The sequence below is a fragment of the Poromitra crassiceps genome, assembly GCF_964638095.1.
Source record: "Poromitra crassiceps genome assembly, chromosome: 2".
Lineage (NCBI taxonomy): Eukaryota > Metazoa > Chordata > Actinopteri > Beryciformes > Melamphaidae > Poromitra > Poromitra crassiceps.
In genome coordinates, this window is record NC_139624.1 from 58,144,026 (window position 1) to 58,170,307 (window position 26,282).

Genomic DNA, 26,282 nt, shown 5'->3' on the forward strand with positions numbered 1-26,282 from the left:
CACAGATCAAGAGCTCAGCCAATAGAAAGGGAGGAAAATTGGGAGTCTACAGCTGGCCTTTTTGGCTTTTTGGTTTGCATGGAACTGCATGGATATGTGAGAAGAGATGAGGAATTACTCAGATTTACAGTAAATGTCAGGACTTTGACCTGGATTCCTCAAGAACACAGCTAATTTCCAATATATATTGATTTTCAGCAGAAAAAAGTGGAAAAAGTGTTGAGTATCTCTTTACTGTCTGGGACATTAGGGTTAAATTTATTGAGTTTTTCAATAAATGTTCTCATAAGCCAATTATATTGGATCAATTTGAATCTATTGATGGATATTGTTTGATAACGAGCTAATTAGATTATTTGATGTGATTTTGCATACATGAACCCTGTCATGGTATATAAATTATATATCGATAATATTGAGAAAAATCCTTGTGATTATTGTGAAATTGATTTTCAACCATATCGTCCAGCCCTATAGGTATATGTTTGGTTGATGTCATATGTAGCCTTGCCTATTTACTGCAAAACATGTTGAGTCTTTTACAATCAAGTCTGCATCTGGAAAAGGTGACTGTATTCCAGATTCTGAACACACAGTGTACAGTTTAGCAAGCCGTGTTTTTTTAATGGCCATAACAGGTCATGAGAATCCTTCTAATAAGACCTAAAACTCTTGCCCGCTAGAGGTAAAAAGAAAAAAAAAAGATGGCAAGATGAGCTTTTTGATCTTGTCTTGCAACGGTCCGCTTTCTGCGCTGCCTTCAGGGGCCATCCAAGCAACCCCAGTGTGCTTTAAAATGAAGTCTTTTCTCTATTTATTTATGTTTCTTACAAAAGCCTGACAAGGCCTGAACCCAAGTCCTCTTTTGGGCTTTGTTGTCGTGGCAACAGGCCGGCCTCCTTTCTTAGGTGCACGTCATGGGCGCATTTTTGGTCCCGCTCCGAGGACGGTTTTGCCCATCTTCTTTTGCGGCGCTAGTAGGGAGTAGGGCTCAAATTCCTCCATATTATTTTAGGATTAGACTGGTGCATATGATGGACACTGTATTGTTTCTGGACTAATCTTTTCCATATTTATCCCTGCTGCTCTGGGAAGGTTTATTGAGTTAATCTATAGATAGTGCCTGTATTCATCCCCGTGTGGGTACGGTACGCACTAAATTGAAGAGACTGAGGGGGGGGAGATGCCATGCTGCTTCACTTAGCTCACATCGCTTACCTCTCAGACTGTCTTGTCTTGGGATGTGTAGGCTATTGGGGCTCTACTCTGTGTCTGTGGAAGCCTTGGCCTGATGTGACAAAAGTAGATAGCGAGTAGACGGCGTCAAACAAGTTTGATCACAGTTGTGAGGTAGGTTAGTATTTGTTGGCTTTTCCTGTCAACCTGAGGAACAGAAAGGGAGAGAGCCTATTTGCATATACCCAAAATGTATGGCAACATTTATGATTTATGACATACGGTATGTTTAGCTAGCAGGCTTAGCCCTCATGACATGTTAGCATTTGCCTGTGCCACCGGTATGGTTTCAAATTGCAAGGTGTGCGTGCGCCGTACGCGTGTGTGTTTTCTGTCTCAGGTTTCATTGGGGTGCTCTGCTTTGACTCCGGCCTACTAAGGGGACAGGTCACTCATGTGAAGTGGCACTCGAGGCAAGTCCTCTCTGGACAAATACAGGCTGTCCCTCCCACTGACGTCTGTCTGATGTTCACTTTAATGCGCGCTTCCAGCACAGAGTACACCGGCTCATAAACACAGTAGACGCATTGGTGATTTAGGAGCACGCGTCCTGAGGAGTTGGAACAGAACATGTTCAGGGCAGCGCTGTGTTGTGAAATGCCATGCTAAGTGGTCTGTCACAGATAGGTTCTGTTGCTGCATTGCTGTGGATCCTGCCATGCGGTGTGTTTGTGTAATAGATCTGCTACAATTGTGCGCTATAGCACTAAATGTTGAATGTCAAATCACCCCCCCCCCCCCCCCCCCCCCCCCCCAATTAAATTATGTTGACACCCCTCAGTGAATCTTTGTAATGATTCCTTCCTACTCCTTGTGGATTAGAGATGCCATGGATCTAAGATGATATCTAGCTCACATCGTGATCTCGATATAATATCGATATACTGGTATTGTCCGGCCCTACATGGTTTCCCCATGGTTGGCCCCTTGACTGATATTGACATGAAAACATTATTGGATTTTTCAACTCTATTCATTTCTAATGGGAGAATTTCCCTGCCTTTTTTTTCTTTTGCTTCACCAGTAATCACATCTCAGAAGCCTAATGTATAAACACAGCTGTTTTCAGAGGCTGGCTACACAATGTGCATTAAACTCTATTGACCAATCGAATGGAGCATCCTGAGACCATTGATTAGGTTAGTACTTGATTGTTGCCATTAGGTCAACTTCCCAGAAGCCTCCGTTGCCATTAGAGAGGGCCTTTTTCCAGAAAGAGCGGCAAGGACTCTGCCCACAGCCTGGACTGGCAGGCCAACAGGAAACATCAAGTGTTTTCTAGTAGGATTCGGCCAGACTAGACTAGTCACTCAATAGCCGACCTTTGGTTTATTTTGATTAGCAAAATATGTCAGTCTATAATTTCACCCTATGTTACTAGTGTTTTCATCGCTACTAAAAGCCAGTAAGGTCAAGATCCATATTTTGAACCCCCGCATGGCAGCATGTGTCATTGCACACTATATTCTTTGTGATGGCGCCAAACTTGCCTAATCCCACTAGTTTTTCCATTTACTTTTTGTCAAGCTTGTGGAAAGCTAAAGTTTCATCCTCCGTCTAAAATGTCATCAAGCAGAAATTAAGACCAAGGCTGCAGGTCCATGTTCAACATGAGCACAAAGGAAGAGATGGACCAGAATGATCTTTTACATTTCCCATTGCCTTTTTCCTCATCTCTATAGACCTTATTCGATTGACGTCACTCACGTACGGGCACGCCCACCCCCGCCATGTTCTCGACAAAGCGCTGCAGCTCTTAAGTGACAACCTATGTGAGAGCAGCGTTTATAGGAAGCTAGCCGCCGTTAGCGTTACCTGTATCGTTCCTGTTGCGTTCGGATGGTGACCTGCCTTAGGCATGGCTGTAGTAATGACAGCAATAAAGTCCCCGTGGTTTGTTTCTATCTCTACCGTCCACAGACGTGAAGGGAGCGAGACTGAGGATACGTCAGCACAGGAGATGTGTGGATAGTTGGGAGAGACAGGTGAAACTTTCTGACAGCTCCTCACAGCAAAGTCTGTTCACCTCGTTTTTTCTTTTGTTTATTATTACAGGCTAGGGATGTTCATAAGTTAACGAAAATCGATAATTGATCGTTAAGGAATGGAATCGATTAGGGATGTCGAGGGTTAACCGTTAACCGGTTAACCGCCGACAACGTCATTGGTCGGTTAAGCATGTCGGTCAAACGGTTAATTTGCATATTAAATTGGCATACGTGTTGCCAATATGGTGTTTTTTTTCCCTCTTTCGCGGTAAGCAACAATGTTAACTAGCCTAAGTAGTTACTGTAGCAGCATTATATAGGAATTAAAAGCTCCTGCCACTGCCAGAACAACATTCATTTAGAGAAAGGCTTTTCCAAATGGAAAAGCAGTGTGCACTGTCCGCCTCTCCCCCCGCGTGCGAGATGTGCTCTGTGATAAACTCAGCTCCACACATGCGCCACACCCCCGCCTCCCCTCTGCTTTGACCAGACGGGAGAAGACGCCCTGCCCTGTGCAGAGTCAGACTACAGCGAGCCAGTCAGTCATGCTCCTTCTGTGTTTCAGCCGCTGTCATGAGACCATGAGGTTACTTTCAATGACGCGTTTCAAAACAAGCTGCGTCTTCCACATCGATTCACTGAGGAATCCACACTTTTACCGTAAATTGAGTTCTCTCCGGGTCTGTCTGTCTCTCAGGTGTAATAATCCCACAACGATTACAGCAAGAGTGAGAATGCTCTTCTAAACACATCGGCTATTAATATATCATTATTTCTCTGCATCTCATATTAGATCGGTAAAAAGTTTGGACAGCCTGCCTCATTTGTTCATCCTCCCGAGTCCCGCACAGCTGTCAGCGTGCGGACTTGCTGCACTCGTCATCATGTCGTCCAGCCGGACACACAGAGAGCATACAGCCCTCGTCGCAGATAAAGAGAGAGAGGGAGAAGCGTGGAGAGAGAAGCAAACTATTTTTTTGCACATCTCAAAAGCAGGTAAACCACTGTTGAATTAGTGAGAATGTCAGAAGGAGAGAGCAATAAGCGCTTCGTCAGTGCGCCCTGCAGCGTGAAGGCTTGGGGCGGTGTCTTGATGTGCTATTCAAAGTGGAAATTCGTTCAATTAGCGACACGTTTCGTTCTGAGCTTTTAAAATTAGTTTCTGCTGGTTTTATTAGACTATTTACGACACATGCAGTAAGATAATTCATTTAAGAATTGTGAGCGTGAGTATGGGTTTTTTCCCTCCGTATTTCCCCCTTCTGCAAATGCGTGCAGCTCCTCATAGCCTATCAGAGGAATGTTTTTGTTTAGATGGCTGGAGGATTTAACTTGTCTTCTCGTTTTGTTAATGTGTTTTTTTCTGCTTGTAGATGTAAAAATAAACGCTTTCTACTGAAAAAAAATCAAGCATTTGGTAGGCCTAAGGTTTAATGGGGCAGCATTTTAATCTTCTCGGTTAACCGACAGTTGTCGGCTAATGAGTGTCGGTTGTCGGTCAAGAAAAATTATGATTTTCGACATCCCTAGAATCGATCATGTGGATTTTTTATCGATTTTGTTATCATTAAAAAAATTTTTTTTTTTTTTTTTTTTTGTGGACTAGGTTTGGGTGGAATTCGTTCCTCCTCGCCCCACTCCATTGCACAGCCGACTAACGTGAGGTGGAGCTTCATATAGTCTCTAGTTTTCTGACTGGGCATGGGCCTTTGTGCCAACAAAACTGTTTTAAACATGGGGAATTCACACCGGCATGCGCCGGGGACAGCAGAGTGTTGGAGAGGAGACACATTGAAATAAAGAGTTCATTGAGGAGAACACGTCTTTCGTATTTTCTGCCATAGGCATTCATTTTGTAAAAAAACAAACAAAAAATTAAAAAAATATTATTATTAACACATTCACTGCCAACAGTTTTTTCAATACAGTAGGTAGCTTCTGCCAAGGTTTTTTTTGAGGATTCTGGCTCATCTTTCAAGAGCCGAGGATTATTTTCTGCTAGGACTTTGTGAACACAAAATATCTCAAAAGAACTAATAGAATGTGTGCTTTCTCTGTCTAAAAGAGTTAGTTTTTATCATGTTCTGTTATGTAGGCATTAGCAGTTGAATACAGCATGGTTTCAGCGTCTGAGAAGGAAAGCTGAGAAAAATTGCACAAAATGCATTTTTGTGAAATTCGATAGAACAGGCAGAACAGTCACTTTAACCATTTATTTTTGGCATCAGTGAGACATCAGACCTCTAAACAATATAGTTCTGAACAGTAATTTCCTCCATAACAGCACCCCCACCCCCCTCTCCTTCAAACTCCTCCCTCCGTGGGTGTGTCTCTGGTGGCTTTGCAGCGTGTGTCACAGGCGAGTCTCTGCTGCCTGTCTGTGCTGCCTGGCTGCTGGCGGCCGCTCGTCGGGCGAGTCTGATTGGGCTCGTTCGTTTGTTGTGAGCTGGGATGAAGCAGCGTGCGATTCTGGGCTTTCTGCTGTGTGTTTCAAAGTGTGTTGCACCCAGAGTCTATTTTTGGAATCCCCCACCGTTGTGCGCCAGCTCCCAGCGCCAGCGCGAAAGCGTTTTCGCCAAACCATTTTCATGAGAATGGATTCCTCACGCTTTTTCCTGCTGTTTTTGCTCGGCTTTCTCTAGTCTGGAGAGCACTGTCGCCACTTAGTGGGTCGGTAAAATAGGTTATACACATTCAATAGCTCCCATATTTTTATAGGAGATGTAAAAGGGTTTGATCCACGTCCCACCGTCAAAAACAAAACAAAAAAATTGACGAGTTAACTCGTCGACGGCAGTCAACCGCTGTTTTTTTTTGACGAGTTAACTCGTCGACGGCAGTGAACGTGTTAATATGATCGATAATCGATAATTGATTTCGATTATGGAATTTTTTCAAAATGAACATCCCTATTACAGGCATTAACGGCAGCATACAAACAACAACTCTGGCAGTGTTTCCCACAGGATTTTGAATATTTGTGGTGGGGGACCGCAGACGCCCTAGGGGGGTGCGGGGGCATGCCCCCCCACGAGATTTTTTTAAACATTTTAAAGTAAAATGCATGAATTTGGTGTACTTTGAGAAAGCTTAAGAGCAAAATTAAAAGGCTAGATCTATGAAGAACATGTCATCATTACTGTGCTGTGGGTTTACAATGACAAACTAAATTTCTCCCTATAGGTCAGGGATACTCAACTTGCTTTGCCACTTTCGTGAAATGATAGAAGGCGAGGGGCCAGTTAATAAACAAACAATATACATTTTTCTGTAGCGGATTGTAGGTTTTTGGGGTGTCAGCCGGAGTTTAGGCTGACAGTGTTGTGCACACCGGATAGTTAGGTTAAGTTAGTTAGGTTAAGTACATACATAAGTGCCTGGGTAGCGAGCAGATGGCGGTATTTGACAATTTGACGCTGAAACCATGCTGTATTCAACTGCTAATGCTTACATAACTACTAACTCTACAAACTAACTCTTTTAGACAGAGAAAGCACACATTCTATTAGTTCTTTTGAGATATTGTGTGTTCACAAAATCCTAACAGAAACGAATCCTCGGCTCTTGAAAGATGAGCCAAAATCCTCAAAAAAAAACCTTGGCAGAAGCTAACTACAGTATTGAAAAACGGCTGGCAGTGAATGTGTTAACAGGGAATGAGGATGATTGTCCCTGGTTGTCAGCGTCAGAGCTGTGACATCATCTAGGAACTTGGGGAGACAGGATGGATGTCAGAGTTTTTCCTGGCTCAAAATGAGGTGGAGGTGGTACTAGAGCCAGATCTATGAGATCTTTTGAGAACAATACCGATTTTAGTGGGGACAAATTCACTGATTACCAATAGGCAGCTGATATAGTGATTATTTTTAGTGATTTTTTGCTGGAATGAAAACAGACATTTTCTATGGATTGTGCACCGATATCCCTATGCAAAAGTACTCAGAAGGCTGCTGTCTTTAACAAATAACATTTATTAAAAGAATATTTAACATTAACACATTCACTGCCAGCCATTTTTTTTTACTGTAGGTAGCTTCTGCCAGAGGTTTTTTTTGAGGATTCTGGCTCATCTTTCAAGACCCGAGGATTCTTTTCTGCTAAGATTTTGTGAACACAAAATATCTCAAAAGAACTAATAGAATGTGTGCTTTCTCTGTCTAAAAGAGTTAGTTTGTAGAGTTAGTAGTTATGTAGGCATTAGCACTTGAATACAGCATGGTTTCAGCGTCTGAAAATTTAAGCTGAGATAAATAGCTTTTTGTGAAATTCGATAGAACAGTCACTTTAACCATTCATTTTTGGCATCAGTAAGACGTCAGACATCTAAACAATAGTTTTGAACAGTAATTTCCTCCATAACAGCAGGAAACACCCCTCTACTTCAAACTCCTCCCTCCGTGTGTGTTCTTCTTGGCTGCAGCGGGCGTGTCACAAGCTCGTTTCTGCTGCTCCTGCTCCTGCTGCTCCTGTCTGCTGGCGGCCGCTGGGCAAGTCTGGATGGGCTCGCTCGTTTCTTGGGGTTTCGGTTGAGAAACCCCAAGAAACAGGGTTTCTTTTGCGATTCTGGTCTTATTTATGCTGCGTGTTTCAAAGTGTGTTGCACCCATAATCTATTATGCAAATTTGCAGTCCCCCACCGCCAGCAATCAGTGCGAAAGCGAAAGCGTTTTCGCCAATCCATTTTACTGTATGAGAATGGTTTCATCGCGCGTTCCCCTGCAGTTTTGGCTCGGCTTTTTCTAGAATGGAGAGCACTGTCGCCACTTAGTGGGTCGGTGGAATGGGTTGTACACGTTCGGTGGCTCCAATATTTTTATAGGAGACGTGGGGGGCGTTGATCCACGTCCCACCGTCAAATTTTTTTTTTTTTTTTTTTAAGCCGAGATATCTCGTCATTGGCAGTCAACCGTTGGATTTTGTAAGCCGAGATATCTCGTCAATGGCAGTGAACGTGTTAAATTGTCAACACATCGGCATAGTGCCACAATTACAAATGACATAAATCCACAGTGCAACGCTTGTTAGAAAATAGTGTTTTCCATGAGAACGCCTGTCAGTTTTGTCGAGAGCTGGAGGTGGCATGAAATTTGACGGAGGTGGCCGCCTCGTAATTCTCTATGCAGGAAAACTCCTGGTCACTGTCCAGGCAGAAGCAGGCCCACACTCAACTTTACCATTAATAACATCCTGGAAATAAACCAGCATATTCATTCTAATATGTATATTGTTGTGTGCCTTTGCTTTAGTGAAGTGCGTGATTTTTCTTGCAATGAAATGCTGGCTAAACTGTCAGTTAGACTGTAGTCTTGTTGTGGTGAAATTGTAGTTTGACCATTTTAAAGCCGTTTTCACACATGCGCTTTTTACCGCTAAATGACCGGAAAGCGGTCTAATGCCTTCATGTGTGAAAGTTGTTTTCCGGTATAAGCGTTCCCCCGTCATCGCGGACATTTCACCAGTTTCGAGCCAGTCAGAAGAGCGGTATGCCGCGATAAGGGATACAAGTGTGAAACGGGTCCAGTCATTTGCCGGTCCTTCTCTCATGGGCGAGGTGTACACACGTTGCTTAACGTTCACTTCCAGCGTGCATCTAATCATTCGCGCACATCAAAGCAAACTACTTCCACATTTCGCTTCGTGCATTTGCTTTCTCTACATACATACAAGCGTTGGGCGGCTTGCGAGCCGCTGCCATTCTCGCTGTGTCTGTCCTGTGTCGTGCTGCTACGAAGTGCGGAGGACTGAAGGACTGGCCTCTCTCTCGAGCAGAGAGGGGAGGGGGGAAATCGGCTGTGTTTATTACGCTGGCTTGACGCTGCCTGGATACTACTCTGCACTGCAGCCCATGAGCGAATGTGAAGGATACAACATACTCTTAAGTCAAACGAGTGTGATTTATTGTGTGACAAGCAAACTTATTTCACCATCTGAGTTTTGCCGACCCCCAAGATAAGCCCCCCCCCCGCCCCCCAACATACAGGCTATTTGATGACTATATTAACACATGCGAGCGCTCAGGTGTGAAGGGAAATTCCGGGAAATTCCGGGAAATGGACGATATTGATTTACAGGTAATTTTCCTGTATGCATGTGTGAAAACGGATTAAGTGTCATGCTTGGTTTGTTTCATATCTTTTGCTTGTCCCTCTCTCTACTGTGGTGCCATCCAGCCTGTTGACAAGGCCTCCTCTCTTCTCCCCCTCTCAGGCACACTGGCCAAACAGGTTTGAATGGCAACGTGTCTGCCGGAGAGTGACTCACTACATGTCTGTGTGCTTCACAGAGAGCCTAGCACAGGTCCTGTCTGTCATTCAGGGGCTGATGGTGCTGCGTGAGCCAGGATTTAGCCCACAATGCTGCCCATTATGACCGCCATTAATAGTCAGATCCCCCTCCTCTGCCGTCTCACTTGCTCTCTTCCACCAGATGACTTTATGTCCCCATGGATTTATTTTAAACCTGCAAGTGAATGTTTCTACCAGTACAATGCCGAGTCGCAAATGTCTCTGCTGCTTCCATCACATTCCTAAGTGGCTATTGCTGGAGGGAGGAATGTGCCATCACCCCCTCCTCACCAGCACACACAGAGCTACCTCACAGGCCCCTCCCCCTCCTCACCAGCACACACAGAGCTACCTCACAGGCCCCTCCCCCTCCTCACCAGCACACACAGAGCTACCTCACAGGCCCCTCCCCCTCCTCACCAGCACACACAGAGCTACCTCACAGGCCCCTCCCCCTCCTCACCAGCACACACAGAGCTACCTCACAGGCCCTCCCCCTCCTCACCAGCACAGACAGAGCTACCTCACAGACCCCTCCCCCTCCTCACCAGCGCAGACAGAGCCACCTCACAGGCTCTTAAGAGATGACTGTGCTGTAGAAATAAGGGAGAGAGGCTTCCTCCTCCACTGCCCCACCTCCACAGCCCATCAAGGAAGCCAGAAAAGAGTCGGGACTTCCCCCCTCTGGTTCCTCCAGTCCCTCTCGCTTTCTCTCTGTCTCTCTCCACTTCCTTCTCCTGTCCCTCTGGCCACTGCACTACTCATCTCTTGATGCAGCTAGTAACTCTGGCACCTGTCAGCTACAGACAATTACAGCCATTAAGGGATTACCTTTGTTGGGCTCCTGTAGCTGCTGGGCGGGGCTTGCAGAGGAGGGCTGCTGACGCACAGTGGAGGGAAGCTGCAGCCCCGCACTGAGTTGGCCTTAAGGGGCAATGCTTACACTCTGAGAAGACAAGACGACTTTGAAGAAATAATTAGGAGCATGGGAGAATGACTGGAGGGGAGGGTTTTAGACACGAGGGGATGAGAGGCAGAGAGCTAACTGTACGACGATCGTCATTCCAGTTCCGCTTACTTTTGCAGCAGAATATAAATGTCAGAATGATGGAGGATGGTGCCGTTAGATAGGGTGCCACTGCCATGTCATTCAGTTCTACTCTCTCTGTCTGCCCTATAGCAAAGTCAGATGATGAACCCAGTCTGTTAAGTCCATCTGCACCTGGAGAAACTCTGTCAAACTGCCTGAGCAGCAGCACCTCCCCCCCCACACACACACACACGCACAGACACACAAACACACACACACACACACACACACACACACACAGCAGATAAGCTCGGTGAGGCCCACGCAGGCACTCTCCAGCCCTGGCCATGTACGGCGTTGTAAACGGCCCAAATTTGGACAAGGATTCCAGCCAGATAGTCGTGTGCCCTGAACGTGAGGCCGCTGTGTGCATGTGTATCTGTTTCCACTGTCAACGCTTTGTTGCCATAGCAACCCCCAGGAGAGAGTGGGAGACTGTCCAGGCACGGTGTTCAGGGATGGAGAAGTTGGGGCAGTTTAGTATAAATAGTGTTGAGTGGTAATTGTTGCGGGAATGAAAATAAAGATTTCAAGTTGCAGTCCCTAATGTGCATTGACCTCAATGCTAGCCAAACGGTGGATGTGTGAATTATCAGTTGAGAGCATCCAGATATTCATTTTCTAACTGCAGAGCTTTTTGTTTGGGATGATGCTGTATATATAGGTAAGGTACTTTATTGTCCCTGTGAGGAAACTCATTCATAGGCTATTAGAGAGAAAACAATTTGGATGAGGAAGAGGTGAGCTGGGTTCACCTGAGTATAAAAATTTCCAATGTCCACAGATGTAACAGCTGATGGCCTGGCTGAGACTTCATCTGTTGTCATCTAAAGCAATGGTTCTCAAAGTGGGGTCCGGGGACCCCCAGGGGTCGTTGAGGGGGTTCCCAGCAAAAAGTGGAATCATTTATGTTCACTATATTTCCATCCATGGCCGTAACACCACAATGACAGAATGTACAAAATGGACTGCATTTATATAGCGCTTTTATCCAAAGCGCTTTGCAATGTGCCTACATTCACCCAACAACTATTTACAACTATTGCTTTACAACTATAACAACTATTGTACAACTATTTTGGTCATGGGCTTCATACACTTTCTGTATTAAAACATCTAAAAGCAAAATATCTCATCAGATGGGGGACCCTGGGATAAAATCATATCAAATGGGGGTCTGGTCCGTGGTGTAATTTGTGTCAGTTTAGGGGTCCATGATGTTGATGAAGAAGTTTGAGAACCATTGATCTCAAGTGAAAGCTAGTCTCTGTCCTGTTCGCCTGGCCTTTGATCTTTGTTTCTACTTCTCTCACCACTGCTTGGTTGCAGGTCACCTTGTTATCAGTCTTTGATGTGAGGTGACTTCTTAACCCCAAGGCCTCTCCCCTAGCTTGTCCTCTGAATGAACAGTGCACTGCAGATTCTCTGCTGCTGCTGCTGCTGCTGCTCCTCATCTGTCTCTCTGGAATGGATGTTGAGGAGAACGTGACCTCCTCAGCGGCTCCCTCCTTCTGAAGCATGTGGCTAAGCAAAGCCATGCTGGTCCATTCTCTCCTTTATCCGCAACCTATCAATGCAAGAACATCCCTAGAATGCATGCAAGCATGCAAACAAGCCACTCGAACCGGTTTTTAGGTGTTCCTCGAAAGTCCTACAAAAACCGAGTGCTTCTATTATGGGCGCGTAGGCATATGGCTTAATGGTGACGTAATGTAATGAAAATGCAAACGCATTATACTGTAGGTCAAGTTCCAACTTGTTTAGATGAAGGCTTACAGTATGTACTCAGCACAAATGACGAGCTTGTTTCTGAGTTTGCAAAACCAGGAATGTGGATTTGACTTGGCTGATTCATAAGCCCTTCGATATAAGAAGAGGATGTATTGTGTGTGTTTTTGGTTAATTCAGTGGTGTGTGCTGATTTATCACACTTGAATTGAGCAAATTATTGGCTTGTAATATAAAGGCTGCCAAAGTTTCAAGGTAAAGGCAGTCTTTGAGAGGTTTGAAAAGCAAGCTATATTTTTGCATAAAGGAGCGGCACAGAGGGGCACAGCACCTCCCCGCCTCCATCGGCAGTACTACGCCTCCATCAGTACTACGCCTCCATTAGTACTATGCCTCCATCAGTACTACGCCTCCATCAGTACTACGCCTCCATCAGTACTACGCCTCCATCAGTACTACGCCTCCATCAGTAGTACGCCTCCATTAGGGCTGGGCGATATGGCCAAAATTTGTATCACGATATGGTTTCTTATATTGATCGATGTCGATATTTATCACAATATATATTTATTAATAATAATAATGTTCAATTTACAGTTTATTTACAGTTTACAGTTCATTAGACCCCAAAGAAACCAGAAGGTTAATTATGGTTTATATCTTTATTGTCTGAATTGATAAGTAACAAAACACTCAATCTCCTGTTCCAGCACTCGCCCCACCATCTTTTGACGTGACCCCCATCTTGTAGGCGACTCTGTGGCCAACTTGTGTGGGGGGAGTTTGTGCTCCTCTTGAGCTGCTGCTCGGTCCCTCTTCTTTGTCCAAGAGTGTTGTCTCTCCCACTTCTCTCTGAAGATACATAGAAAGACAATATAGAAAATATAGTGAAAACAACTCGTCACTGATGACATGAAGAAATAAAATATTATCTAGAATATCTTAACATTACAAATAAGATAATATATTTTCTGGTGTTACTTGAATATTTATTTGGTTAATTGAACAGTGAACAGTAGCCTATTTTGCACTTTTTTATACAGATTGGCTGCAACTGAGCTCACTGCTTTTCTTTTTCTATACCAATTTTAGCCAGCAGTAGCCAGCAATATAGGGAAATCATTCACAAGCTTTGCATACTAGAAAGTATCATATGTTATGTTAGGATAACCTCAGCTTCTGTATGTAGGGTAATCTAAAACAATATCCCACGTTTGCTTGCAGAACCCTTTATTAAAACATGGACACCTGAATCGTCATTTGTCATTCATTGTCATCATTCAAAGTGTGCAACACGACAAATTATAATACATGTACGCCTACAACAAATGTTTGAGTTAACGCTAATAGCTTACGATGGATATAGTTGGAGCCGCGGTGACCAAAACACAGTCGTGTCCAGTTGTTTAGGGCTGCTGCATGCCTTCTTCACTACGTTGCAACATTGTCTGTTGTGATGCACACAACGCCGTCCTCCTGGGTCCGGCTAGTTGCAGGGAGGCTAGCGGTAGCATGATAACGTAAACGCAACAACATTTTGCACTAACCTCGCTTCACCAGGCTCTTCTCTCACCTAACGCTGGTCTGTGCTTTGTCAGACAGACAACTGACTGATGAACTCAGTAAACTGATCCAGGGCAGGTCTTTAGAGTACAATGACCCTCGGTTTCACTTGGACTGCTAATTTCCTCATTTCGCGGACTGCTGGAGGCTGGAGCTGGATAATTTGGAGAGCTGCAGACTGTTGTTGTGAGTGGGAGGAGGAGCAGAGATTGCGGAAGCACGCAGTTGTTTCTCTGCTGTGGGATTGGCTGTTCATGTAGCACGCACTTGTTTCTCTGCTGTGGGATTGGCTGTTCATGTAGCACACGCTTGTTTCTCTGCTGTGGGATTGGTTAAAAAAATGAAATGACTTTATCGAAATTACAGTTCATAATTTTATCATCGTTATCGTGGAAGATTTTATCGTGAAAATTATCGAGATCGTTTTATCGCCCAGCCCTAGCCTCCATCAGCAGTACTACGCCTCCATCAGCAGTACTACACCTCCATCAGCAGTACTACGCCTCCATCAGCAGTACTACACCTCCATCAGCAGTACTATGCCATGTGGTATTCAAAGGCACTCCCGCTATGTGCAGGCATTTTGGGAACACTATGCCTGCCAAAATTCCCCAACAATTCTGGAGTCACGTGGCAATCTATCCAAAGCAGCGCAATGCTCTTTCCATGCTGGCTGCTCTTAACTACAGTGCAGGCCATCCCGCTGACATAAGCTCACATGCATGTACCCACGCGCGCACACGCACGCAGGCACACACACACGCAGGCGCACACGCACACGCACGCGCACACACACACACACACACACACACACACACACACACACACACACACACACTCTCGCAGAGAGACAGGGCAGGTGGTGCTGCATGCTTTTTTCAGTGGCCTTACTCTCTCTCTCTCCTCCCCCAGGCATGCATAGATGACAATGTTGACATGGTGACCTTCCTGGTGGAGCACGGAGCCAGCATCAACCAGCCCGACAATGAGGGCTGGATCCCCCTCCACGCCGCAGCCTCCTGTGGATACATGGACATAGCAGAGTAAGTAGTGAGGGGGCTGGTAGCAAGGCAATTTATTCCATTTTTACAAGCAGTGAAATATGGGCTGCATCACATTTGGTTATGCTCCCCCCCCCCTCCCTCTTTTTTTTTTTTTTTTTTTTTTTTAACAAGTGCAAACCCTTTAGACCACAGCACACACACCCCAACACCACACATACAGTATCTACCCCTCAAATCCCAACTCTCTACCACCTTCCTATCCGTAGCTACGCTCCTTTAACCACTAAACACACTAAATGTGCATGACTGACTGACTATGTGACTGACTGTGTGAGTGACGGTCCTGACTTTTCCATCTTATGACCCCGGTGGTAAAAAACTCTTTGCTCCTGTACTGTTAAAACCTGTTATTTAATATCAAGCATTTGCAACAAGATCGAAGTAGCAGGGTCATGATCCTGTCATGCATATGACCCAATTGCTACTGTTCTATAATTTTCATTTGGGAGGTAATTCACAAAGAGCCATCATGACTGACATGGCTAAGGTCCAGCTGGGGTCTGCAGTAGGGATGCACATTTTCCACAAATTCCGGAATCGATCATTGGTAACGTTAACGATCAATCAATCAAGTAATTAAAGTAGTAGAAAAGGCAGTAGTAAAAAAATCCAAACCATACTAAATGCGTTTTTTCTTCAATAAAACCTTTATTTATATAGCAGCAACTTATTGTATATTTCTCACAGCATTGCATAGCATAGCCTACGCTATGAAACACATAAAAACATAGAGGCACAACTTTTAGACATGTCAACATTTGCCATAATCCCCGCCGCGGCCGCTGCCTAGGTCCAACAGGGGCTCACTTACTGCAGATTGTTTAATTTTCTGCTTGCAGTGCGTCGCAGCTCTTAACACATTCACTGCCAGCCGTTTTTTTTTTACTGTAGGTAGGTTCTGCCAGAGGGTTTTTTTGAGGATTCTGGCTCATCTTTCAAGACCCGAGGATTCTTTTCTGCTAAGATTTTGTGAACACACAATATCTCAAAAGAACTAATAGAATGTGTGCTTTCTAGGGGTGTCACAATATATCGTCCCACGAAATTTCGCGATAGTAAAACGTCACGATATGTATCGTTGAGATGAAATCTCATATCGTGGAATTTTTTTTTTTTTTTTTTTTTTTTTTTTCAAAAATAGACAAAGAAACGTCTTTGTTTGTTGAAGTTCAATGTGTGGAAAGTAGTTCAGTTGAACAAGTCTCTGAAGAGACACATGAGAAGTTACACAGGAGAGAAACCATTCAATTGAGTTTCTGGCAAAACTGTTTACTTGACAGGAAAAACTGAAGATGCATAAAAAATAGACTAAGAAAAGTCTTGTTGTTTGAGTTTGAAGAAAAACTGAAGATGCATAATGAGAATTTATACTGCTGAGAAACCTTTTAGTTCAAAGTAAATCTAAGTGACGGTGTAACTCATTCTATTTCAAGATAAGCCTTATCTCCATTCTCATGTTTTTTCTAGTTGTTATTGTAATAACAATTTCCCACAACAGCATGTTTTGTATTTGTGCATTTCAAATAAAATACTACTTTTCCAGTCATATATTGTCATTATTCAAGTTTAAAAAAATATTGCTAAAATCGTATCGTATCGTATCGTTATCGTGAACCCAGTATCGTGATACGTATCGTATCGTGAACTGAGTGTATCGTGACACCCCTGTCTAAAAGAGTTAGTTTGTAGAGTTAGTAGTTATGTAAGCATTAGCAGTTGAATACAGCATGGTTTCAGCGTCTGAAAAATTATTCTGAGATAAACGGCTTTTTGTGAAATTCGATAGAACAGTCACTTTAACCATTCATTTTTGGCATCAGTAAGATGTCAGACATCTAAACAATAGTTTTGAACAGTAATTTCCTCCATAACAGCAGGAAACACCCCTCTGCTTCAAACTCCTCCCTCCGTGTGTGTTCTTCTTGGCTGCAGCGGGCGTGTCACAAGCTCGTTTCTGTTGCTGCTGTAACCTCGTGTCACCAGGCTCACTGCTTCTGCTGCTGCTGCCTGTCTGCTGGCGGCCGCTGTGCAAGTTTGGATCGGCTCGCTCGTTTCTTGTGGTTTGTGTTGAGAGCTTTGATGAAGCTTTTGCGATTCTGGTCTTATTTATGCTGCGTGTTTCAAAGTGTGTTCCACCCGTAATCTATTATGCAAATTTGCAATCCCGCACCGCCAGCAATCAGCGCGAAAACAAAAGCGTTTTCGCCAATCCATTTTCACGAGAATGGCTTCCTCACACTGCTTTTTGCTTGCCTTCCTCTAGTCTGGGAGAGCACTGTCGCCACTTAGTGGGTCGGTGGAATGGGTTGTACATGTTCGGTGGCTCCAATATTGATATAAGAGATGTAAAAGGGTTAGATGCACATCCCACGGTCAAAAAAAAAATATTCATTTTTTTGACGTATTAACTCATTGAGTGCCAGCCACTTTTAAAGAACGGACGCTCCCAGTGCCAGAGTTTCAGAGCGTTTTCAGTGATTTCTCGAGGCCCACAGAATATTGTGTGATATTACTATGTAAACACCGAACACGCAAAAAGAACAAGGAGACTCTATTGTATCATCAGCAAAAAAAAGTTTATTGATACCATTTTCCGTTCTTTAGTTATCAGCCGGAGAAGATAGGTCAAAAACAGCAAAAATATGCTTTTCTATCAGGAAGCTGAGATATTCAGCCTTTTGTGAAATGCATTATTTCAAGCACATTCACTGACTCTAGCTAATATTTTCTGATGATGTGACCTGGTTTAGTTCTGTGGTGCATGCGTGCCCCACCCCCCTGTCCCCCCTCCCCCCCCTCTCCCCGAGTCAGCTGCAAACTCCTCCCCACACGCACAAAGTCTATTCGGAGCCTCTGTTTTTGCGCCGCGCGGCTCCTGGCAGCTCACAGCAGCAACAAGGAAATGCCCAACGCGACTGCAGGTAAGGTTTGGCCCTTCGGCGTTGGGTGCTGCCTTTCTGGTGGGTAATGTGTTGAGAAACTATATGCAGACAGACAGACAGGCAGAGGAGCTGCAGTTGTGTGCGCGGATTGATTGCTGTTGGCAAGCAGCCCAGAGCCATCTACATGATGGCTCTGGGCTGCAGCATGAGCGCGGTTTGTCTTTGATCACGGCTTTGTCAGGCTGTATTCCTGACACTTCTGTCATCTGGAGAGCACTGTCGCCACCTAATGGCTCGGTAAAATAGGTTATAGACATTCAACATGTCCCAAAATTTTACAGGACATAGATCTGGCTTCGATGGACCCCCCCCCCCGTCAAAAAACGCAATTGACGCAACTCTAAATCCTACATTTCCCACAATGCACTGGGCTCGCGTGGCCTTCGTTTCCATGCCCACCCCTCAGGCATTTGGCTGATATCAAACTCCAGTAATGCACATATATGTTTGCCAACCGCCATAAAACTCAAAGAAAAAGAAGAAGAAGGCTTCGACAATAAAACATATAGAGAAGAAAAAATCGAAAATAAAATTGCCTCCAAATTGCACCAAATTTAAACCGAAGTATATATGTCGGGAGATGTCTTCATTAAAAAAAAATCATGCATTTTCGTAGGAGTTACGCGCATCTGATGTTGTAACTATTTTCTGTAAAAACGGGTACATTGCTCAGCGTTGATTTCGTTACTTCAACGCACCTACTACTAGATGTAAAATTTGACGAGCTTTCCAATGCCGCCAGTCCCGTGTCTGTCCGTGCTTCCGTTCCCGAGATCGGTCTCTTTGCAAGGAACTATGGAAAGCTAATATTAGCTACAGCAGGCTATGCGGTTGAAAAAGATGGCTGCCTTTTGTTTTTGTTCAAGACCTCTGAAGGGGCGTGGAGGACCTCTAGAGGCGGGACCATGGCTCACAACAATTGTAGTTCATAGGTCCTCGACTTCCGCAAGGCTGGACTTGTCGCTCTGACGCGTTTTGCGTCAGAGCGACATGGAAATAATGTGAGAGATGCTTGATATCTCTGGCTGTAAACAACCAATTTCAAAAATTTCAACGGATTCGAAAACCTTAGGGGCGTGAGATTTAATATATATTCATATTCCCCACGGAAAAGCCGTCCTTTAAGTAGAGCATCTTATGACTTGTCTGAAAAGGGCTATAGTGATGTAGCCGAGTGTCCGGGTCCGCCTATTACTTACACTTTGTTAAAGGAGAATTTTGGTTTGTTTGAAGTGGGGTCCTATCAGCTAGTTGCATACACTAACTCAAATAGGTACAGTGTTCTCTGACGCTGAGCGCACCGTTTATGGAGACCCGGCACTCCAAGCAACAGCCCCCACAGCTCTGTCTCTCTACTACACGGGGCCAAGAACTAAAACGTAATTTAGTCCCCTAAAACAACGGCCACCTAAACAAATCGATATCTGTGTACATGCACGCTCTATTTTGACAATTTTCAGCGCTTTACTTTTCCGCCAAACAGCGGTCTCATTCGGCACTGCTTTTTCTCCCAACCGTACAACTACCGTATTCCCCCGCTAAACTCCTGCACAGAGGCGCAGCGCTGGATTACTCCGCAGATCAGCTGTTATTTTTGGTTATTTCTCCTGGCTTGTTAGTGAAGACACAACAAATAGAATACGATCGGAAAATATGAGTGATTTTGATAGCGAGGACGATATGCCATTCACCTTGGTGACAAGAGGATACAATTATGAACCAGAGAGAGTACTATACAGAAGAGGAACTTTTGCAGAGTGAACAGGCAGAAAGAGAGATACGAGGAACTGCCATAATATGCTGCCTAAATGCCCGGGTGTCCTGCAGACCTTTTTCACCATTCCCAGGATAAATTGGGGAAAATGTCCCAGACCAGAGAGGCCAGGTGACTTGTTGTCTCTAAAGTAAGTCAGTGTTTTATCTCTCTTCTAAGCCTTCCTGTTTTGTAAACCGCGGCGGCTCTGTGCTCTGTGCTGGCTTTTAGCGGAGGAATACGGTAGTTGTACGGTTGGGAGAAAAAGCAGTGCCAAATGAGACCGCTGTTTGGCGGAAAAGTAAAGCGCTGAAAATTGTAAAAATAGAGCGTGCATTTACACAGATATTGATTTGTTTAGGTAGACGTTGTTTTAGGTGGCTAAATTACATTTTAGTTCTTGGCCCCGTGTAGTAGAGAGACAGAGCTGTGGAGGCTGTTGTTTAGTGCTGGGTCTCGATAAACGGTGCGCTCAGCGTCAGAGAACACTGTATCTATTTCAGTTAGTGTATGCAACTAGCTGATAGGACCCCACTTCAAACAAACCGAAATTCTCCTTTAATAAAACAATAAACGAGAGTCAGGCTGTAACGTTATAACACGCTTCCACATTTATTCTCAGACAGCTAGCGCCTAGCATTAGCACACTCGTCAACACCGGCTCTCGTCAACAACATAAGTCCCCCACTTCCTGTTCTACGGCAACTCTGAGGGGACATCCACAGAGTAGTCTCTTAGAACAGACGAGTTGGCTTCCGCAATTTTCAAATGCTTCCGCCATACCGTCTGTACTTCATGGGGGAGAATCGTGCACCAACCGGAATGGGAAGTAGAAAGGCGGGTTTTCCGCTCATTAGTCCAATCAGAATCGCAGAAAGGCGGGTCTTCCGCTCATTAGTCCAATCAGAATCCAATATGCCGCATTTTTCGTGGACACACGTGTCGTGATTGGTCGGATTCCGTCAAACTTCTTTCCTGTCTGAAGGTTTTTTTCCCCAACTTCCTTGTGCATGTTCTGGGGGTGTAACGTACAGACTGTGTATAGCTGCATTCGCCGGATGTAGATGAGACAGTCTGTTTTAAGAGACTATCCACAGAGCCTCCATACACACTGAACAGTCTGTTACAGTAATATCATTGCGCCCTCTTGAGGATCATTGAAAAATGATTTGAAAACACCGTTCTACTGACAGAATGCACGTTGCTTTTTGTTTTGTTTTGATCGAGTACATTTTCACATGCTCGAGTAAATCCTTAAAGGAGAATTTCGTTTTCTTTTAACCTGCAGCCCTCTCCTATGATCTTATGATCTGATGACTCACCCAGTGCTCTCCGCAGCGTTTTTGTCCGCCCTAGGCGTTGTTTTGAGATCAATACAATGAGACCAAGCCAGTCCTAGAATGGAGCTCCGTGGGGGCCAAGTGGCAGCATGCTTTTCCTCCATTTAAATAGACAGTTTTATTCCCGTTTTCGATGCATATCGTCATAAACTGTTCCCTAAGGAACGATCAGACTGCATTTCTCCCCCGGGCTCTTTTCACTAGTTACAGGCATCCCATTTTTGCCTGTCGGGTCAGTGAGACACAACTCTCGTCAGGAAAGTCTCGCGGGACTTTCCTGACCGAGTAATCGAGGTTTGATTAATTGTGTGCATCTCTAGTCTGCAGCACTACTCTGGCTGTCACCCTGCAGAGCCCCTATTAGTGACCTCTGTCTTTCTGCAAGAGTGATGCCCACCCTCCCCAGCTCGGTGTAATTATAGCCATTGGTCTAATCAGATTTGTATGCCTCCGCCGCCGATAGCCAGGCCGGAGGCATTATGGATCCGGGTTGTCCGTCCGTCCGTCCGTCCGATGTTCGTTAACGCGATATCTCAGGACTGCCTTCACGGAATTTCATCAAATTTGCCTCAAACATCGACTTTGACTCAAGCATGAACTGATTAAATTTTGGTGGTAAAAGGTCAAAGGCCAAGGTCACTGTGACCTCTTGAACGCCATTTTCAAGCTTGTTAACTCATTCAGGGCCAAAGACGTCTTTGACGTGTTATCAGGAATAGCCCAGAGGGCCAATGACGTGTTTGACGTGTTTTTGTTTTTATTACTGCAGGGCGTAGTTCAAACACTTCCCCAGCCCCTGACATAGTATCAGGTCCCTAGCATCTAAGACAACACGTGAACAAACACATACCGCAGCTGTTGTTTTGAAATTGAGCAAGAGGAAAAGCAGAAAACGGGTAACGCTTCCTTGTGCAGACAGGAGAAACGCCATTGAAACGCTCGGCGCGCTGCACGAGCTGGAGTCGCCTTCCTCTGTGCCAGCCGGGAGAAAGTAATCAAGAGATGTGTTTGATCATCGGAGGAATGAGGAAATGATCGATCAGTTTGCGAGGGCGGTGAGGACGTGTTGAATAGCCAAGGGGAAAACGGGAACGATCAAATAGCAGGGAGGATATGACAGGGAGACATGGACGAGGACGGGTGTACCAGAACAAATCAAAATAAACACAGGAACAGCTAGGCAGCAGCGGGCAGAAGGCAGTCACAGCAGCCTTCAGTTGGTTCATGAAATCGCTGGGCTGCGTGCCCTCCAGTGTTGCTCCTGGCCAATCCCAGCGCCACAGGGCGTGGTTATTGCTTATCCTATGTGGGGTTAGAAATCACGCAACGATGGGGGATCGTGTGTGTGTGTGTGTGTGTGTGTGTGTCTGTCTGTCTGTCTGTCTGTCTGTCTGTCTGTCTGTCGGTGTGTCTGTCTGTCTGTCTGTCTGTCTGTCTGTGTGTCTGTCTGCACACTCACTCACACTGCTGTATTGTTGAATGTAAAAAAAAGCACTTCATGTGTATATATATATATATATATATATATATTTTTTTTTTTTTCATTTGTGTCATAACGAATAGTATTTACATGTCTGATGTCAATACAGTTCAAAATAAAAGAATTGAGAGCGAGTTCTGCTTGAGAATGTGTATTTTACAGAAATTGACTTTTCTCCTGTTTGTCATCTCAGAGAGACTTTTTGGGTGAAAACAGGGTGTATATAAATGGATATAAGTAGAGTACAGAACATGCTAAAAGCTCACTTTTTTTTCCTGGTGAACCCAGAGACGTACATCTTCATTTTGAGGTATTGCAAATCACTCTGGTGCTAATAGATAATTTACTGTGGGTCTTGAAAGATGACCAACAATTATGAAAATCTTTGGCCTGTGCTAAATATTGGCAGTCCTAAACTGGCCATGAATGAGTTAACGCGATATCTCAGGAATGCCTTGACGGAGTTTCATCAAATTTGCCTCAAACATCGACTTGGACTCAAGGATGAACTGATTAGATTTTCATGGTCAAAGGTCAAGGTCACTGTGACCTCACAAATGCCATTCCCAAGTTCGTTAAAGCGATATCTCAAGAACGGCTTGATGGAATTTCTTCCAATTTGGCTCAAACGTCGACTTGGGGGCAAGGATGAACGGATTACATTTTGGTGATCAAAGGTCAAGGTCACTGTGAACTCTCACACCCAATTTCCAAGCTCTGTAACGCAACATCTCAGGAGCGCCTTGACAGAATTTCTTCCAATTTCAAATGATTTGGACTCCAGAGTGAACTAATGGCGGAGGCATAAATCCGCGGTGCGGTCGTTCTAGTTTTTTTATAGCTTAAGAAAATTGTTTTTTTGTTCTCGCCATCCTCAGTGATGACCAATCGGCGTGTTTAGTCCAAAAATAAGTGCAGAAAAAGACCTATGATGCTATTTTAGCCAACATAAGAAAATCAACATGTGAAGAGCCATCATCCTCAGTACCACACAGCTCTCATTATATTTAACAGGAGTCGCCATCCATCTGATGGTCAGGGTCACCAGGTATATCTGGCGTAAGTGGCGTTAAGCTCTAGAGTATGGGTGGGAATCGTGGAGTAACTCACGATACGGTCACGATACTTGGCCCTCGATAACGATATTATCACGATACAGCGATTCTGCGATAATCGATATATTGGAAGAAATTTAACCTACGATACATCACGATATCTGTGTAACTGAAGAGAAAAAAATACCCCTAAAAGGCAAGAAGCAGGTATTATGTATTTATTAGCAGAATTGACATGAACTCACTCACTCACTCATACCATTTTCGATACCACGGAGGAAAAGTGACACATTAAGTCTTTTTTAAATTATTATTAAAACAAGAGAACAATGGCATATATTCACAATATATTTTTAAGTTCTCTTAAGTAGCCTAGTTAATGTGGGGGGGATGTTCCAGCTTTCATGTAGGCTACAATTCCCTCCAAAGCCTCCCTCAAGCTGAGCTGCTGCCCCAGTATGCTTAGAGTGTAGCCCAAGACAGCCCAAACACCAACTCTGCATGTCCAGGATTCAGTTATAAATCGCAACTTCGACAATTCTGCACCAAAGAACTTAAATCGATAAGAAATGACGACTGGATTGTTCCCCTCAGTGGTTCCACTGCAACATCAAGGCGGGAGCGCTGTTGTCTGCTACATCCGGGTACCTCCACCGGCAATGCGTTTAACGTTAAATTTAGCTGCAATCTACAAGCCGGGTCCATGTATCAACAGATTTCAAAGCCAATATGTTACTGGAAAGAGCGTCACTCCGACTGGTTAACAAGTGAAACATTTGGTCACTCACACTGGCGTTTTGAGCCCGGTGTTGGTGAAGTGATTACAGCAGCAGTAGTGGGATTAGCTAATGTAGTTAACAGCTGCGGTGCTGTGTGTGTCTGTGTGCAGGAGACAGAGGGAGCGCTGCTGGTATCGATAAACTTGATACTGTAGAAAACGAGTATTGTATCCGTTTAAAAATGTTTAGTAGCCTATCGAGTAAGTACCTAAGTATCAATATTTTTTACAACCCTAGGACTCTGTTTATCAAAATGGCTGTGGGGAATCAGTTTAAAAATCCTGCATATTTTAATAACGTATCGATACTTGGCGCCAGTGTATCGATAACGTATCGCAAGTGGAAATATCGCGATACCGGGAGTATCGATATTTTGTCCCACCCCTACTCTAGAGTTGCCTTCTAGTTTTTTCTTTCTCCCATGTCCTTTTGAGGTAAGAAGGCCGCTCACAGGGACAGAGTGCCACACACAGATATTATCAGTAGATATTTAGACAGGCTAAAGAGCGCTGAAGGAGCTCACTTGCACTCATTGTTCGGCATATTGGGAGTGTGCTGTGACCTGCTTTACTTCTGTGTTACATTACAGGAACCTGGGTACAACCTTATTATTATCCCACTATCAGTATTATGCCAAGAAATCACAAAGTATACCGTAATGTTTTTCAATATTGACTGTTGCAAAATCACCAGGTCACTTCTTCTTACTGTTCTACCGTTTCAGTTTCATTATAACTTAAGTAGCAAGCAGAAATGTGTCTGGGAAGTGGCATCGTGTTTCCCAGACACAGTTCTGCTTGGTACTAGGTCAACCAAAGAGAATCTTGGTCGACCGAAATGCTATCCTGACTCCTGAGGTCACAAAAGCTATTTTCAGCATATTATTACTATTACATTTTTAACCTAGTTGTACTGAAATGATAGCGACTCAGAGCTGACCAGCATTCAGCTGCAATATGATAACGTTAGTAACAGCTGTCAGAAGTGTGTAAGATGGTTGTGGTTATGTAGCACTGTGGCGTGGCTAATTAGTAGTCAGGAGGAGAGCAAGACAGTAATTCCTTTTGCTAGCTCAAGCAAGCCTTGATTTATCTCAGTAACATTGTAGAACAGTTAACAGTCTAACCCAGGGGTGGGCAAATATTTTTCATGGGGGGCCACATGAGAAACCCAGATTGTTGCCGGGGGCCAAACAAATATTGTCATGCCGTAACCCATGGATGGGCAACTTTGATGATAGAGAGGGCCACAAAAAATGTCCTCGCTACCAGGTTTTGCTGAGGGCCGAACGCCACCAGCGCGAAAAATTTGGGGCATTTGAAGCCAGGTTTAGACGAATAAGGGCCTGTGTCCACCTAGCGTCTTTTCCTCAGGTCCAGCGTCTTTTTTCAGTTGTTTCCAATGGGGGGAGAGCGTATGCGAGCGCACACGGACGTCTATAGAAAGTGCGCTGCACCCAGCGTCTATTTTCAGAGCGCTCCAGCGTTTTTGTGCGCCGGCTCCCAGCGCTCCCAGCTGAGAATAATTTAACTTTTCAGAAAGACGCTGGTGTCGGGTGCTCCTTTTCTGGCAACTAATCATATGGAGAAACTATCGCAACAGAGACAGAAAGGCTCAATTGTGGGAGCAGATTGGCTAGACACTTAATATTTCTGGTGAGTGTTGTGCTTACTGCTTTTAACACATTCACTGCCAGCCGTTTTTTTTTTACTGTAGGTAGCTTCTGCCAGAGGTTTTTTTTGAGGATTCTGGCTCATCTTTCAAGACCCGAGGATTCTTTTCTGCTAAGATTTTGTGAACACAAAATATCTCAAAAGAACTAATAGAATGTGTGCTTTCTCTGTCTAAAAGAGTTAGTTTGTAGAGTTAGTAGTTATGTAGGCATTAGCACTTGAATACAGCATGGTTTCAGCGTCCAAAATTTAAGCTGAGATAAATAGCTTTTTGTGAAATTCGATAGAACAGTCACTTTAACCATTC

General features: G+C 44.4%; 1 protein-coding gene across 2 annotated transcripts in view; it reads left to right on the plus strand.

The window, feature by feature from the left end:
* The window catches only part of ppp1r12a (protein phosphatase 1, regulatory subunit 12A), a gene marked incomplete at its 5' end in the record, with an annotated part of 171,899 nt that overhangs the window by 57,571 nt on the left and 88,046 nt on the right, over nucleotides 1-26,282 (plus strand). For both annotated transcript variants that reach the window (XM_083660040.1, XM_083660041.1), the window contains one exon: nucleotides 14,802-14,932. In XM_083660040.1, coding sequence (XP_083516166.1) covers nucleotides 14,802-14,932 — 131 coding nt within the window. The remainder of the gene's footprint in view (nucleotides 1-14,801; nucleotides 14,933-26,282) is intronic.